The sequence below is a fragment of the Heliangelus exortis genome, chromosome 23 (genome assembly GCF_036169615.1).
Source record: "Heliangelus exortis chromosome 23, bHelExo1.hap1, whole genome shotgun sequence".
NCBI classification, from domain to species: Eukaryota; Metazoa; Chordata; class Aves; order Apodiformes; family Trochilidae; genus Heliangelus; species Heliangelus exortis.
In genome coordinates this window covers 6384157-6400536 of record NC_092444.1, presented here as the reverse complement: position 1 = coordinate 6400536, position 16380 = coordinate 6384157, and the positions used below count along the sequence as shown (strand labels likewise).

The 16380-nt window shown below is 50.8% G+C and overlaps 1 protein-coding gene across 4 annotated transcripts in view; it reads right to left on the bottom strand.

Annotated features, from left to right (window-relative positions):
- The window catches only part of MEGF6 (multiple EGF like domains 6), a 75367-nt gene that overhangs the window by 14459 nt on the left and 44528 nt on the right, over nt 1–16380 (bottom strand). For all 4 annotated transcript variants that reach the window (XM_071766746.1, XM_071766750.1, XM_071766749.1 and 1 more), the window contains 11 exons: nt 13264–13386; nt 7010–7135; nt 6275–6397; nt 5766–5888; nt 4114–4251; nt 3725–3847; nt 3170–3292; nt 2855–3022; nt 2336–2467; nt 2130–2258; nt 536–664 (listed from right to left, as the gene is read on the bottom strand). In XM_071766746.1, the coding sequence (XP_071622847.1) occupies nt 536–664; nt 2130–2258; nt 2336–2467; nt 2855–3022; nt 3170–3292; nt 3725–3847; nt 4114–4251; nt 5766–5888; nt 6275–6397; nt 7010–7135; nt 13264–13386 (1437 nt within the window). The remainder of the gene's footprint in view (nt 1–535; nt 665–2129; nt 2259–2335; nt 2468–2854; nt 3023–3169; nt 3293–3724; nt 3848–4113; nt 4252–5765; nt 5889–6274; nt 6398–7009; nt 7136–13263; nt 13387–16380) is intronic.

Here is a 16380-nt window from a genome sequence, read left to right as displayed (position 1 = left end):
AAAAAAGGTGAGGAGGAGCATACTCAGGGACAAAGGACAGACATGTTGCCACCCAGCCCTGGCCCTTCCCAGGATTGGTACCCAGAAAGGCTGTGGTTGCAGAATAATACAAGATTTATAAATATGGGGTAAAAAAGGTAAGGAGGAGCCTACACAGGGACAAACGACAAACACTTTGCCACCAAGCCCTGGCCCTTCCCAGGATTGGTACCCAGAAAGGCTGTGGTTGCAGAATAATACAAGATTTATAAATATGGGGTAAAAAAGGTGAAGAGGAACATACTCAGGGAGAAACAACACACACGTTGCCACCCAGCCCTGGCCCTTCCCAGGGATTGTGCCCAGAAAGGCTGTGGTTGCAGAATAATACAAGATTCATAAAGATGAGGTAAAAAGTTGAGGAGGAGCATACTCAGGGACAAACAGTTTGCCACCCAGCCCTGGCCCTTCCCAGGGATGGTGCCCAGAAAGGCTGTGGCTGCAGAATAATACAAGATTCATAAATATGGGGTAAAAAAGGAGAGGAGGGGCATACCCAAGTGGCAGTACCGCCCGTACAAGCCAGGGTCACACAGGCAGGCTCCGTAGATCCGGTGGCAGCGACCCCGGTTGGCACAGTTGCACTTTTTCCTGCACTGTTTCCCAAAAAATCCTTTGGGACACCCTAGTAATAGAGAGAGGTTGCATGGGGAGATGAGCTAATTTCAGGCTGTCCTCATATTTCTGGCAGGCCACAGGGAAACCAAACCAAGCCCAAAGCACCAGAAATGAGCCCGGGCAGAGGATGCAGCAGGTGCTGGAAAGAAAGCTGGCTTGGTTTTCTTGTGCCTCTACACAATAAGGTGATAAGAGGGATCAGGTTCCCTGCATGAGCCCAGCACCCTCTTTGCCCTGGCAGCCCTCCTGTCCCTGCACAGGGCACCCACCAGCTCTGCCACTCGGTTGCAAAGGCTGTGCCAGAAAGCTCAACCCATGAGGCTGTTCCTATTGATAGGTAACAGTGATATTTGCACTATTAAGGGAATAAAATTATTGTTCTTTCTCTGTTATGCTAAAGACCTTAATATTAGAAACACATGAAAGACAGACTGTGTCAGCAGAACGTGCCAGCCAGCATCTGGCCAGGCAGCAGATGCCTTCTCCTGAACAGTAAGAACAGCAGAGGGTTTAAGCAGAGGAAATGCCACCCTGGGACAATAGATCACTTCTTCATTGTTTATTTTAATCTGATCTTCCTGCTTTTTCTCTGTACCCCTCAATCACCTCCTTCCTACAGAAAGAAAATGTTGGGGTATCTCTTGCATTCATTTACATTCTGCTTTGTTCTCCTCCTTCAGTAATAGTTCCCATATGCTCCTGACCTTTTTTTGTCTGAAAGTCTTTTTGTCTGAATCTCTTATTGTTTCACTCTTTGTGCTTTTAGATTATGCCCTCCAGATTTTAACTCTTTGGGAGCAAGAAACAAACACCAACAGCAGTGATAGCTCCTTTGGATGCTCTGGGTAACTACTGCTGTCATAACTTTTCAATGCTTTGATTTTTCTTTAGCAGAAAATATCTCCATGGTTCTGTAAATTCATTAAACATTAATTCTTGACATTCTTTTCTGTGTCCACCACAGAAGTGCTCAGTGAAATAGAGGTGGCTGCTCATGGTCACTGGAGTAACAAAGCTCTTCCAGTGCAATGAGAAGGCATAAAACCTGGAGCACTGTTCTGTGTTCTGTGAAGAATCCCCTTTACCATCTTTTCCTTATTAAAAAAACATTTTTTCCATGCAAGACTCCTACTAACTGAGTCAGATGGAGCAGGGATGTGCTGGAGCCACTCACACCAAGATGATTCAACAAAAGAGCTGAAAGATGCTTTCAGTGAACAAAGGGAGCAGTGTAAGGTGGGCTGTGGAAAACATTTTAAGGCTTCAGGGGAGCACAACTGGAACATCAAAGAGTGGCACCAGAGAGAGCTGTAATATTAATTAATCAAACGAGAGCAAACACTCTACTGATGGGTTGTGAGAAGCAGCGAGGAGCTGCTGGGGAACAACCCCAGGCACCCACAGCTCAGGGATATTGATGTTTCCTTCCAGGAGAAGGTTTTAAGAACATTTTTGGGAATGTCCTGCCTTACCATCCTGGCAGAGGGGTCCGGCCACACCGGGGGGGCAGCGGCAGGCGCCGGTGACCGGGTCACAGGTGCCCCCGTTCTGGCAGAGGCAGCTCTGGCTGCAGTTCCTGCCGAAGGTGCCGGCTGGGCAGGCTGGGGAGAGAAGAGGAGGGTGAGGGTCAGGGTAGAGCCAGGGAAGGTGTTGTGTCCCCTGGCCCAGCATCACTCACGCTGGTCACACAGGACACCATCCCAGCCGGCCGGGCAGTCACAGCCGTTCCCTTCCGCCGTGCAGGTGGCTCCGTTCTGGCAGTCCTGGCAGGTGAGGCTGCAGTCAGGGCCAAAAGTGTGCTCCAGGCAGACTGCAACGAGAGGAGCAGGGGGTGAAAAGCCTTCCCAGGGCTGCCTCAGCATCTCAGAGAGTTTGGGCAGAGGAACTGACAGAGCTCCGTGCATTTGCTGTAACATTTGTTGTGCTGTGCACATAGAAAAGGCACCAGAGAAGTGGAGGCAGTTAAAAGCCATGCAGATGTGGTGCTTAGGAATAGGGTTTAGCACTGGATTTGGTAGAGCTGGGTCAGTGGCTGGACTGGATGATAGAGGTCTTTTCCAACCAGAATGATTCTGTGAAAATGGTTCTATGACTCCTGGGGGCAAGCTCACCCAACAGAAGGAAACCCATCATGCATGATTCATTCTGAAGGCTTCCCAGCAAAGCACACCATTTACCACCGCTGCTAAATACCCACCAAACTTCTCTGAAAGTGTGTGCTCTCCTCTTGCTTCCATCTCTTCCTCCTCTTCTTCATAGTCATCATTTAAGAGCTGGGCAAACTCATCTCGCAGGATTGCCACGTGAGGGATGGGGCGGATAATGGGGCTCCGAGCATCCAGGGCTTCCACGGGGTCCTCTAGAGCTAGGGAAGCAGCCAGGGAGATGACAACATCAAAATGGGAAATAATACAAGATCTTCAAGAGGTGAAGAGAATGACAGAACCCCTGTAATAAGAAAGGGAGACAAGGAATATCCATCCAGGGCTGGTGCAGCTGATTCTGCACTTACGGATGCAGCTCCTTCGGTCTTCATCCAGTTTGTGTCCAATCTTGCAGCCACACTGGAAAGAGCCCAGCTGGTTCTGGCACGTGTGTTCACATCCACCATTATTTGCAGAGCACTCATCCACATCTAGAAAACACAGGACACCACAGTGTAATGGGAGCAAGGTCCCAGATGGGAGCAAGGTCCCTGTGCTGCCCACAGAGCAGCAAGCAGGCCGCTGCCATCCCCTCTGGCACTTCTGTGAAGCCACCCAGCTCTGAAAAATGAGTGACACAATCTAAGGGATTCAGAGAACACGGGGTTTCAAAGCACCATGTGCTGAGTTTAAGCTCACATCTCTCACTCACTGGGGAGAAACCAGTGGGTCAGCTGGGTCCTTCCCCTATGAAATGTTACTGGAGAGTTTGGGTGGCGAGTTTGGGCTGGTGTGTGGAAGAACTGAGCTGCTGCAGGAATAAGCAAACTCAGGAGGGTGACAAAGAGCAGAAAGCAGGAGCAGGGGATCCCCTCCCTCTGTGTGTGTCTCTGCTGGGGGGGTCCTGCTGCCCCTTCTCTCACCATCACAGCCGCAGCCGTCGGTGCCCAGCCGGTACCCAGCCTGGCAGGCACACTCGTAGCCCCCGGGGTAATTGTAGCAGTCTTGCTGACAGCAGTGAGGGCCATTGTCACATTCGTTGATATCTGAATGAAAAACAAAGGGCGCTGGCTGTTAATCCAGGGCTGGCTTCTCAGTGGTGACAGTTCTTGTTAAAACTGCTCCCTGACCAGCTGTGGGCAGCCTTGGCTGAGCTGACTGCCAGAGGCTGAGCTGAGGTTCAGGCTTTCCTCCCGAAAGGAGTGAGCATATTGACACCAGGCCACCCTCAGAAACGTGTTCCCAGCCCAGGGATGATTCCTGGATCCTAGAGGCAGGTGGGAAGTTAACCCTGATTTTCCCCTTGCCTTACCAGTGCACGTCTTCTGGTCCTCTTCAAGCCTGTAGCCAAAGTTACAGGTACAGACTGGCCCCAAGCTGCTGTGGTGGCAAGTGTGGGAGCAGCCCCCGTTGTTGACCTCACAGCTGTTCACAACCTCCATTTCTATCCCTGGAAAAGATGGGAAAGGCCCCCTGGTTAGGATCCTGCCCTGTACCCTGCACATACCACATACCCGTGCCCTCCCTTGGGCCAGCCCAGCTCCTTGCACGTGGATTTTGTGTGCACAGCCCTGCTGAGGACGAGTGACCCGCAGTGGGGAGAGGATAGAAACAGTCTTGTTCCCATTGCTGGGCTGGGAGGTGATGTATAAAAATAAACCAATGGATCCCAGGCGATTCCCCACGGAGCCTCTTAGGGACAGACTTGTGGAGCAGGCTCTGGACAATCTCTGAGATGAAGCAGACTGCAGACAAAACTGCTCCCATTCCTGACAAGCTGCAGTGTGTGCTGCCAACCAAAAGTTGGCTCAGGCTTCGGAAGTACAGAGCTGTCCTGATGCCAGCTAGAACTGGGAGCAGCAGAGCAGAGCTAACTATGGAAATGTCCAGATGCCTACAGCTACAAATGTTACTGACATGTCAGAAATGGCAAGCAGGAACAGCAGCAGCAGCCATACATCTTCCTAGCTTGGCAAAGTTTATGTAAACCTCAGTCTAGTAAATTAAGTTTTCTTAAACTAAAAGAAACTTGTACCATGTAGTTTTGACTCAGTCCTGAACCTCAGGAAAACATTTTTTGAGTTTTTAGTGTGTTCAGACTGAAGGAAGATGAAAGAAATGGAGCTTGATGCTCCCCAATGGACCCGTGCATGTCAAAACCAAAAGCTGTGCCACAGTGAAAGGCTGTCTTCCAGATTTCACAACAGGGATGCAGTCCCTCTGTCCTTCCTTTCTTGTTTTAATGCGAGGTCAACCAGGGTTTGGCATAAAAGAAGCCTGCTGGAAAGGGAAGGGAGAAACACTTTTCATACAAGCAAGCTACTTAATTCTGTAGCTGGCACCAAAGTAGAGGAACTGTTAATGGTTATGGCAGGGAGTCACTACTGGAGGAGCCAGGCCAGAATATGAGCAGTGCTTCAGCTGCCACCGGCCCTGCTGGCAAAAAGGACCCTTCCAGGACTGGGAAAACCAAGAACTGAGCAGCAATAAAGCTGCTAAGCTTTTTGTCACCTGTGGGGACCAGTTAGCCAGTGCTAAGTGCTGATAGTTTTGCTTTGGGCCATCCTGCTGATGTGCGTTAGCTCAGCAAAGACGTACGGACAGTCTGGGTCATTCTTGCATAATAATGTTTATTTCTTTTCTTGATGGGAGCAGATGTGATCACTTCACTAGCTCAATTCCTTCTTCAGTTACACATCTGCAGCTGACAGAACTCATCCAACAAAGTCCCCAGGAGCAGAACTTGGCCCGTTTAGAGCCAAGTGTCTCCAGATGAATTGCCTAAACCAGCAAGAGGAGCTACGTGGTAACTTTAAAGATCAGACAAAGTTTTTTATCTTGGTGGGAGAGTAAAGAGCCCTGAACCTGCTCATGAAATTCCTCAAACAAGACTGCTCTTTGGCCCCACCATGTCCTAGAAGGCAGTGCACAGACACTTGCCCCAGAAACCAAGCCCCTACTCACGGTAGCACCGCTTGCCATCCGCCCCCAGCTCGTAGCCCGGGTTACAGGTACACTTGAAGGACCCGTGGGTGTTGAGGCACTGGTGTGCACACATGGCTGCTCCACTCAGACACTCGTTCACATCTGTGAGAGATGAGCCACCCGTCAGCAGGGCAGGCTGAGCCATAAACATTCTTTCAAAGGGACAGTGGTTACGATATTGGAGGTTTGCACTCTTTTCTTGCACCCTGAAGTCTTCACTGGGGTCCAAACCAACAAAGAAACAGAGTGAAGAGCTCAGGGGTGCAGTAAAGCTTCCTTCCTTCCAAAGTAAATTGTATCTCACGAAACTCAAGTGTTTTTCAGACAACTCGAGCAGGGCCCTTGGACAGACCTTTCACGCCACCCCTCTGGAAGGGCTGAACATCACCCTGTTAAATTCCCAGATGCTGACAGTTCCCAAGATGGAGGGCTCCTTCTCCCTGCCAGACACCTTTTTCCTCCCAGGAGCTCTGCTCTGGGGCTCTTACCTTCACAGGCCTTGCCGTCGGGTGCCAGGTGGTAGCCAGGGTGGCAGTGGCAGCGGGCTGTGCCGCGGTGGTTGTGGCACCGGTGCATGCAGCCCCCGTTCCGGTCAGCACAGGGGTTCCTCACTGCAGGTCCAACCACAGGGGGCAGGTTTAGTCCCTACTAACCCAAGATCTCCTGCACTTGTAGAACAGAGCACCAACCAGCTGTGCATAGAAAAAACTCTGCGACCCACGCAGGACCCATCTCCACCAGAGGTTTTTTCAATCTCTGACCTGGGGAGAGGCTACAAAACCCTACAGCCTGCTGCACTTCTAACGTCCCAGTTGTTCCTTCTCCTTTCGCAGCCTCACAGCTACAGGCTCCCCTCCTGCTCCTACTCCTTCAGTGCCAGCTGCTCCAAAAGCAGATGAAACTTCTGCTCCGAGTCGCCTCCCGCAGCCGCTCAGCCAGGGAGCTGTCTGCAAGCCGAGGGAGCAGATCCCGTCCCGCTGTGACATCTCAGAGCTCCAGGAATGTCTCTGCCTTCCCGCAGCTCTGCCTGAGCTGGCTGCCCCCTCCCCAGCCCCAGCCCCAGCCCCAGCCCCAGCCCCAGCCCCAGCCCCGCATCCCGCCGAGCTCGTACTGGACGGGACCATCCCAGCCTGAGCTCCTCCAGCCCCGGGGATGCTCCCCGTCCCCCCAGCCCTCAGCTGCCCCCGAAAACCCCAGCAAGTGAAGCTCCGGAGGGGACTCACAGGCGCAGCTCTTCCCGTCCTCCCGCAGCTGGAAGCTGGGCCGGCACTGGCAGCGGTGCTGGGCAGGGGTCACCTGGACACAGTCCTGCTCGCAGCCCCCGTTGTTGAGGGCACAAGTGTTCAGAGCTGGGGGGCAAAGGGACAGCACACGGGTCACAGAAGTGAAGGCTCCCAGGACGGACCCGGGAAAAAAACCGCTTGAGCAGAGCCCGGCTGCTGGGGATTTCCAACCCAGACACGTCCAGGGAAAGAGGGAAGAGCTGAACGGGAGCTGCTGCTGGTTGGGAACGCTGCAGGCAGGGCAGGAGAGAGGCCACCCCCTGCCCTGGCAGAGGGCAACCCCCTGAGATGGGGTCTTTAAAGGTATAATGCCTGAGCAGCAGCTGGTAGCAGCTTAAAGTCACTCCTTGCTACGAGAAGCTTCCAGCAGCTCTCCTGGGAGGCAAGAAGAGGGTGGGGGGTCAGGGCTGGTGATCTGTAGGATTACACAGGAGGGAACCTGTGACCCTCCCCAAAGGGGGAAGCTGGTGAGCAGGCTTCTCACACTGCCTTACAACTGAAATCCCAGGAATTGTGCTGGAAGGGAAGCAGTGCAGGTGCCACAGCTCCCCCAGCTCCAGTGCTGAGCTGCACTGGGACGTGTTCTGGTTTCCCTGCAGCCTCCACGGGCTCGGTGTGTCTGTGTGGCCTTGCACAAGGCCCTTCCCTGCCCAAAGGATTTCAAACAGCCAGAAAACAGAAGTTTTTGCCTAGGCTACGGCAGAAAACAGATCTTATGACCCAACATGTGGACAATCTTCTCTTTGCGGTCTTGTTAATCAGCCTTAAAATAGCCCTCTCCTCCCCCCCCATCTTGCTGTTCTTACAGTCTGGGACTTCTCTGCAGGGTCAGCAACAAAAGCAGGAGGTTTAGCTGGAGGTTGTAGCACCTGGCAAGCAGGCAGAGCTTGCTGGCTTGTTTTCACCAGCCTGGGACTACTGGGCCTTGCTGTGTCCAGAAGAAATTTGAGCTAGAAAAGAAAGTGGGGCAGGACCTCCTGGAGAGGAACACACAGGCTCTGGTGAGGTGACCCCCCCTGGGGTAATGATGTGCCTCCAAAGTGATGCCACTCTCTAAGACCATTGCACATCTCCTGAGTTATCCTTAACTGGTGAGCACCAACCAACAGGGACTGCTGGAGAGAGGTGCCCCTCGTGGGAACTGGGGAATTGGACTTTAGAGTCTGTTCCTCCTTGCAGGAGACCTGAATGTGTGCAAAATGCACATCAAAGGCCTGTGGGTACAACACAGCTCAGCCACAGCCTGGGCTGGAACCCCAGGCCTGGTTTCCATCAGCAGAATGGTTCAAGCAGTTGTGGTCTCACATGTTTCTGACCCATTATTCAAACCCCTGGATCAACTGATGTGCTGACTCTGAGGAACAAGAAAGCTGAAAAACCTAATGAAAAACACCTCTCCCCAAACCAGCCCTGCAGGTAATGACAGTGCCCAGAGCTGAGCTGAGCTGCCCAGCCCAGAAAGCTCCGTGCTGGTAAAAAGCTCTGCTTGGAATCCAAATCCCAAGGGATCTGGGTCTGTGGAACACCCTGCCCAGGGCCAGGGGCACCTCTGCAACAGGTGGGTGGGAGCACAGCTCTGCCAGCACCTCAGCCCAGGGTTTCAGAGAGTATTTTCTATTGCCAAAGTGCTGAAGAGAAGCTGATTAAGCCTCTTGTATATTACTGAAAAACAACCACTTGGCACTGGAGGACAATAAAAGGCAAAAATGTAGAATTTTTTTTTTCCCCTGCAAAAAATCAGCCTTGAGTCAGAGCTGAGAAGTGCTCTTATTTCAACCTTTAAAATCTTAACTTCCCTTCGTATGCCTCCAATTAACTAAACAACAGTTGGGGGGATAGAAGTGACTTAATAGGGTGGAAGCATTGCCATGCACAACATATGGCTGGAGCAAGAACTATCAGTTTATGTTAGTTGTGCTGACATTGTTTCCCTTCATTCCTTTGGAAGGAAACAACAAAAATACCCAACGTTCCTGCAAAGTTCCAGGTCAGAGTTAGAGTGCTCAGGCTTTAGCAGAGATGGGTGGTCATTTTCAAAATATTCTGATATATTCAATTGTTTAATAGCATATATTAAAAAATATCCAGAAATAATGTGCCTGTCCTTCTTGGAGTGTGTTGGGGGGGTTTTTTGGTTGTTTTGTTTGGGGGTTTTTTGGTTTGGTTTGTTTTTTTTAGTAAAACCATGCTAATGGCTGCCAAAACATTCCTTCATATGGGAAAAGCACTGGGCCAGTGTCTGACAAGCCAACACATCTTATGTCTAAAATAACCTCCCAGGATGGAGTTATTTGTATGGATTTGCAACATAAATAGCTGCCCTCCTTGTCTACCTCCAAAAGACAACTTTTCAGAGTGGAAAAAAAAAAAAAAAAAAGGAGAGTAGGTTCTCTTTTTTGTCACGAAAACTTCAAGAAGACAGAAACCCTGCAATTTGGATACAGGAGGCTTTCCAAAACCTGATTTCTACATGGGAGGAGGTCAAGGTGTCTCAGGGCTGTGCAGAGGCTCTCCTGGTACCCAGGGTGGGTGAGGATGAGAGTTTTGCAATGGGAAAACCTCCCCTGGAAGGACAGAGGGAACTTCAGAGGTTTCAGGCAGCCACGGGGAGCAGCTGGAGCTGGGTAGGGACACCCAGGGGAAGGACACAGGTTCCTGGTCCAGCACATCCTCCTTGGCTTTAAGTGTGAGTGCCTATGCAGTGTCTGCAGAGAGCAGGAGGGGTGAAGCAGCACTGACATCAGGGGGGCTCCTGCTGCTGAGATACAAGCTATTTCTATTTAAGAATCAGGAATTAAAAAAGATGAAACAAATGAAACATGATACAATTGTTTTGTTTTTTTTTTTTCCATCAAAGCAAGGGCCTTCTCATTCTGAGTCTCCTTAGCTGGCTTCTTGCAGGATAACAGCCAGTAGACCTCACTGTGGGCCTTGGTTTAATTACTGCTCTCTTTTTTTTTTTTTTTTTTTTCTGTTTACAGAACCACTCTAAAAATATTTCCATTCCCAGATGCTTTTCCTAGCTCTAACATTTCTGTGACAGCATTGCCAAATCCAGTGTCATCTTGTGCATCGCACAGATTTTTGCAATTAAAGCTCAGACAGATTTTCCACAGATGATATTTCATCGTCTGCAAGGGGGAGGTCACTTCCATCCCCCCTCTGTCTGAAGGGCCTGCAGTCCTGCTGAAAGATGCTAACTCCTCAACTCTGACCCTTTTGGACCTGGGAAACAGATAAAAAGGGATGAAAACCACAGCCTAGCACGAGTCAGTAACCAAGGGAACCTGGAGCGTGACCTTGCACTGCAGAGAGGTGGTGAGAGCTCCTCACCTCGTTTGGGCTCCTCTTTCCCATTCCTATCCCCTTTCCTCCAGATCCCAGGAACCTGCCCTCAGTTAATACTTGAGAGCAGCTGTAACCAGAGTGGAGCAGGACATTTCCTTTGCAGCCTCACACAAACCCATCAGTTCTAAGAAGCCGCTGAGCAAGGTGCCAGTGGACAAAGAAAACGTCACATTTTCTAAAATGTGCAAGCTGTTTGCAAAAGACAAGCAAAGGAAAAACCTCTGCAAAGCACAGGCAGAGGATCACCCTCTGAGCACACAGCTCGAGCCCATGCAAAGCTCCACAGCCCAGCCCAGCCCTGCTGCTCACCGTGCACATCACTGCTGGAGCTGGGCTTGCTGCAGCTGAAGTCCTCCTAATAGAAATGGGGATACATCATGTAATCCCAAACTGATTTATTCTAACCCCAGACAATTTCCAGAAACATGTTGTGTGTTAATACAGACCATCTCTCTCCTCCACAGGCCAACACAAGCAATTGGCTCTGATTAAACTCTGCCTTGGATTGGAGCTCATCCCCCTGCTGAAGCGGTGGAGAAGGACCTGAAGCTGTCAGCCTCCTGCCCATGTGGTTCTGATAAAGAAAGAGGTGATTTCAGGACGTCCAATGGCTCTTTTTGTTCTCTTTCACTTTCAAAAGAAATGTCTGCTCTTTTTCTCTCTCCCTTCTCTATTAAAATCATCAGTGAGTGCAACATTTGGACGACAAAGACACAACCAAAGCAGCCTACCAAAGCACCAACAGTGGCCAAGAGCTGCTGCAAGACACGGAGCAGGACATGGAAAGGTGGCTTCCAGTTATTTTTGGTGTTCTCCTGAGCTGTGACCACCAGAGCAGGTCCAGGTTAATCCTGGAGAGCTGCCCTGAGAATGTGGGAACCCCTGGGTCAGGCAACGCTGCCCGATCGCTGAAGCCCTTGTGGGTTTTGTGGGGACTGGAAAACATTTAAAGAATTAGATCTGTGGTTTTACAGACCTAACTACTGGAAACTTCACGGCAATAGCCCCCTTCTGGCTCCAGCATGCTCTCTGGATGGCCTTGCTGCTTGCTAACCCAGCACCTCTTGCTGTCCTCAGCTTGAGAAAGCAGCTGCCAGGCACAGCAACACCTCTGCTCTGCCCCTTGCAAGGGGTGAGATACCCAGACACACACACACAGCCCTGCTCTGACCTGCACAGCAGCAGGCTACAGCTCTGGCTGTGCTGTACATCACACTTCACCTCCTCCTAGGTACCGACCAACACAACCCAACCTTTTCTTTGTAGTTGCCAACCGAGGCAACAAATGCAAAGCAGCCCATCACGGGGCAGAAGCTCAGCTGTCTCATTGTACCCACCACAGGAGGTTATTGCCCTGCAGGTTATTGTCCTGCAGCCCCCACTCAGCCTCCAGGGCACCAAGGAGCTGCTCTGCTCCAGGGCAGGCCCTGTTTAGGGTCCCCACCACACTCACAGCTTCCAGGGATGCTCTCGCTGCTTCCATCCCTCAGCCAAGTTGCTCTCCGTGCCTGTCACACCCGACTTGTGCTGGGCATTCAGGGAGGGTCAATCCTTTCCTCTCCCCCCCTGGTGCTGGGAAAGCTTCCACCAGGACGGAGGTGTGGAGGGAGGGAGCTCTGAGTCTGCTGCTGCCTGCACCCTGCCCACCATCACTGCCTGCTCACTCTTGTCCAGAACGCTGGCACCAAGAACCTCTCCAAGAGGCACCTCCAGGATCAAGTCAGAGCAAAGCCTTTGACTTCTCAGAGTAAATATTGATGCAGACCGAGCACTAAAGGAAAGAGCCACTTGTGTGTACTTGTGGGTGCCCCACAGGCAGTGAGCACACACCCGAGGGCCTGGGAATCACCACGAAGTGACCCAAAACCACCCTGCAGTAACCACAGGAGCAGAACACCAGGGACCAGGCACCCAACAGGGCAGTGGTAGCAGGAGGCAGCACAGGAGGCAGCCATAAGCAGAGGAGCAACCTCTGAGTCTTTGTGCTGAGCTTGTACAAGGAAAATGAATTTAATTCCCCCCTGCCCACAGCTGGCTCGATAGAGGGTACAGAGCTGTTAGGGAGGGGTGGTAAGTAAACACATCTATGCACGCTTCTGCTACACGAGTGCAAAGAACAAAAGCCACCTAGCCTGAAGTGAGAAAGCCAGATTTTTACCTCTGATCCGTTGCTAATTTTATAAATAGGACGGAACAATTCTGTGGGCAGCGTTCTGGCAGCCCCAGCCTTCTCTGCAGCTCCTTTCCTGCTGCACTTCGGGGCTCTGGGGGCTCCAGGCATGGCTCAACTTCGAGCAGCTCCTGCCAGCTCCGCTCCCCAGAGCCTCCAGAAACTGCCCGAGTCAGTCCCAGGGTGGATCAGGTTTCAGGAACAGAGACCCCTGAATTTTGGCAGACGAATTCCAAAGCCGTGCAGGTTCCTGCAAAGGCTGGCTCGGGGGTGAATGCAGAGCAGGGAGCTGTGCTGAGCACTGCCTGGAAGCTGCTCCTCATCCCCTCTGTCTGTCAGTGCTAAGTGGCTGACACACCCTCTATCAAAACCAAAAGCACCAAAGAGAGCACTGGGAGTGATTTCTCCCGAACCAGAACGAGCTAAGGAGCTGCACCAAAGTCAAAAGTGTGCACGGCCACACTGCAGGGCAGCAAATGTCCTGACCCAAGCGACAGGGACACCTCAGGAAGGTGTTCAGGATGCTGAGGAACACAGGAGCATCCCCTGAAGTCACCTGCACAGAGGAGGGCTGGGGGTGGATAAATCGATGCCCATGCTCTGTAGGGTGCCACACATGTACCAGTAGGAACAGTGAGGAACTGGGGAAGTCCAGGAGCTCCAAACTGGGACTTACCAAGGCAGGTCCTGCCATCTGTGTGGAGCCGGGAGCCAGGCTGGCATTCACAATAGAAGGATCCAAGGGTGTTCACACACCTGTGCTGGCAGCCCCCGTTGTGGACCTGGCACTCATCAACATCTGCCAAAGGAAAGGGAAGAGGGGAAAAAGCTCAGAGGAGTGGGCATGGTGGGAGCTGAAGTCAGGAGTGTTTATCCTCTGCTGAGTCCGGGTTTGAGGAATGAATGCAGAGGGAACAAGAGAGCCACTTAATTAGGTTTAATCAGTCAGGCTATTTAGGAAATTTCAAGGACAAGAATGCAATCAAGGGGGAAAGAGCACCTTGTTTGTCAGGCAGCATAATGCATCCTGCTTCACTTCCCAATGGTCACTTGTCCCATTTGCTCTAAGGTTATAGATTCATCACAATTTCACCCTTCCTTGGTCTTTCTGGCAGGGCCAGTCCCTTTTTACATGAACCCTGGGAGCAAACCCCAAACACTGCAGCCTGGGGTGAAGGGGAATGACATGAAGCAGCAAAGCTGAACGGTGCCACAGACACAGATGTCCAACCTCACACACAGCCTGACCTCCACCCAGCTCAGCCCAAGGGAAGTCCTCACTGCCACGCTTCTCCTCTCTCTACTTCACAAAACCTTTAACGTGTTTCACACCATTTATGCCCCGAAACTCCCTTGGCCTGCTGCAGAAATGCAGCAAAATCTGAGGTGATGCTCAGAACTGCTGAAGAAGAGAGGGGAAACACATCCATCCCTGGAGAAATCTTCTGCCAAGTGATAACAACCTTTCAAGAGCTGAAATGGGGACTGGCCCATCAGTTGTTGGTAAAAAATCCTGCTATTTTTTTATTATCAAAGCTCCAGAACCAGGGAGGTAGATGGCAGTGTATTACAGAAAGGGAGATTCATTCCTGTTTCACAGCTCTGAAATCTCCTTTAAACACTGGGAATAACTTCCAGAACTGAGAAGAAATGTAAAACTGCTTGGGGCACCCAGCTACATGGTGCTAACTCAGATGTGTATCAGAAGCTTGTCAGAGGCAGTTTCAAGTTTCTGAGACACAGGGCTCCTTCATATGGCTGTAATTAGAAATAATGGGGATGTTTGTGGCTATAGCTGTGCAGCTCCTTCAGTCCTGCTCTTGTGTGTGCACACACATGAACACTACTGTTCAGGCTGGGAAGGATCACAGGTCTTCAGGCAGATGAAGGAGCAAGATCATATTCAAGCCAACAGCAAAAAAGCCAACCAGAAATCCCTTTTTTTTTTTTTTTTTTTCTTTTTAAATAGAGATAAGCAAAAAACCACCAGTAGCTCTGGATCTGTTAGTGTTTCTGTGCACTTTCTGCATTTTGTGGGATGTCTGCAAGCAGCAGGATGATCCTGGGCACTGAACCCAGCACCCTTTCATCAGGAACTGTTACTAATGAGATAAAGAAACATTTCCTCCATGAATCACAGCAGGGCGTTGCTCCTGGCTCTGTTTTTGCAAGCCAGCCCTGCAAGAACCTGCTGGGGCCTCACCCTTGCCCAGCACCCACAACCCATTGCCTGCCCCCAGCATCACCCCTGCTGCTCCAGCACTCACCAAGGAGGCAAAGGGCATGGAAAACCACAAGAAAAGGAGAAATGCAACCTTGACTAAAACCAGGGCTGAAATTTTACATTCATCAGCTGAATCTTCCATCAGTTGGATTCATTGCTGAGAAACCCAGCTGCCTGCAAGCAAATGGACTGGGTCAGGGAAGGGAAGAGGGGAAGGTGATGCTTAAACACTTGTTGACTCACAGTACTTTTTGTTGGATGGGTTCTCAGTGCTACAGACTTAAAACCTAAGGACCAGAGCCCATGGAAATGGCTCTCTGCCCTTTCTGAGCTGCTCGTGGCATGAGAACTCAGAACTCTTTTTTGGAGCTCCCCACCAGAGCTTCAGTCTTCATTAACCCAGCAGACCATGATAATGCCTCAAACTCCAGGCCTTTGCTCATTCAGAGGACTGAAAGTTCCTCTCATGGACATTTTAGATGGTTTTAGTGTTTTCTTTCCACGAGACTGAGTTTTTCAAGAAAGGAAAATGAAGAGATTTTTGAGGTGAAACATAAGCTCAAAGTGATGCTCTGAAAAGAGAAACCCAAATCCAAACCAGCTTTTCAAGGCAGAAAACCCCACAGTGGCATGAATCCGAGATGCCTGTCAGAGCAAACCAGCTCAAATTAAATCATTTTCCCCTGTGAAGGCTTTACACGATTTGGATGCTCGGGAGCCCTGGAGTCCCTGACACTCTGCATGAATCCTCCCAGCCCTTCCTCTAAAACCTCCAGCCCTGCAGCTTCCCTGCAACCCCACAAACCTTGAACTCGGGTGTCCAGGTCTAATGCCTCCAAGAGGCCATTGCCCAAATTCCATCACTTGGAAAAAGGGACAAAAGTCACCCCAAAAGAGCTCACGGGAGCCCAGAACCCAACCAATGTTTCATACTTTGCATTTCTGTTATTTTTCCTTTGCCTTTCTACAGGCAGAATTAGCTATAAATACACAGAACTGGCTCTATTCAGCTCAAGAATGGGAAAAACGGGGTTTGGGAAGATTTCTTATAGAATAATAAAGGGTTTTTTTTTGGTCTGCCTTGAAATAACTATTCCACTGCTTCCCTCCAACTCCAACCTGAAACTACAGATAATTTACCAGCCAAAAAAAGTTAGCAATGGGTTGAATAAACTTCTTACTTTCACCCCATAACTCATACCCAGTAATTACACATCTCCTCTCTAAATATCTCTTTTCCTCTGTTTCTGTTCTGCACCCTGTAAATCTCCTTGATTCCAGAGGGTTGTCCCCACCTCCAAGCCCCTTTGCCTGGCCCACCTTGGCTCACCCTCAGCAGCTGTGGCAGCAGCTCTGACCTGCCCAGGACTTGTCTGTGAGGGATTTGTCCAGGAATATAAACCACAAGGCAGCAGGAGGTGCCTCCAGGGCCAGGACTGAGCATCCCTGGGGAAGGTCACGTTGCCCTCGGTGCAGGTCTTGGCAGCACAAAGCCCTGAAAGTCTGCACGGCACTCTGAGAGATGTGGTTTGTGGCACAGAGAGGTTATTTTCCTACTGGAGAGCTGAC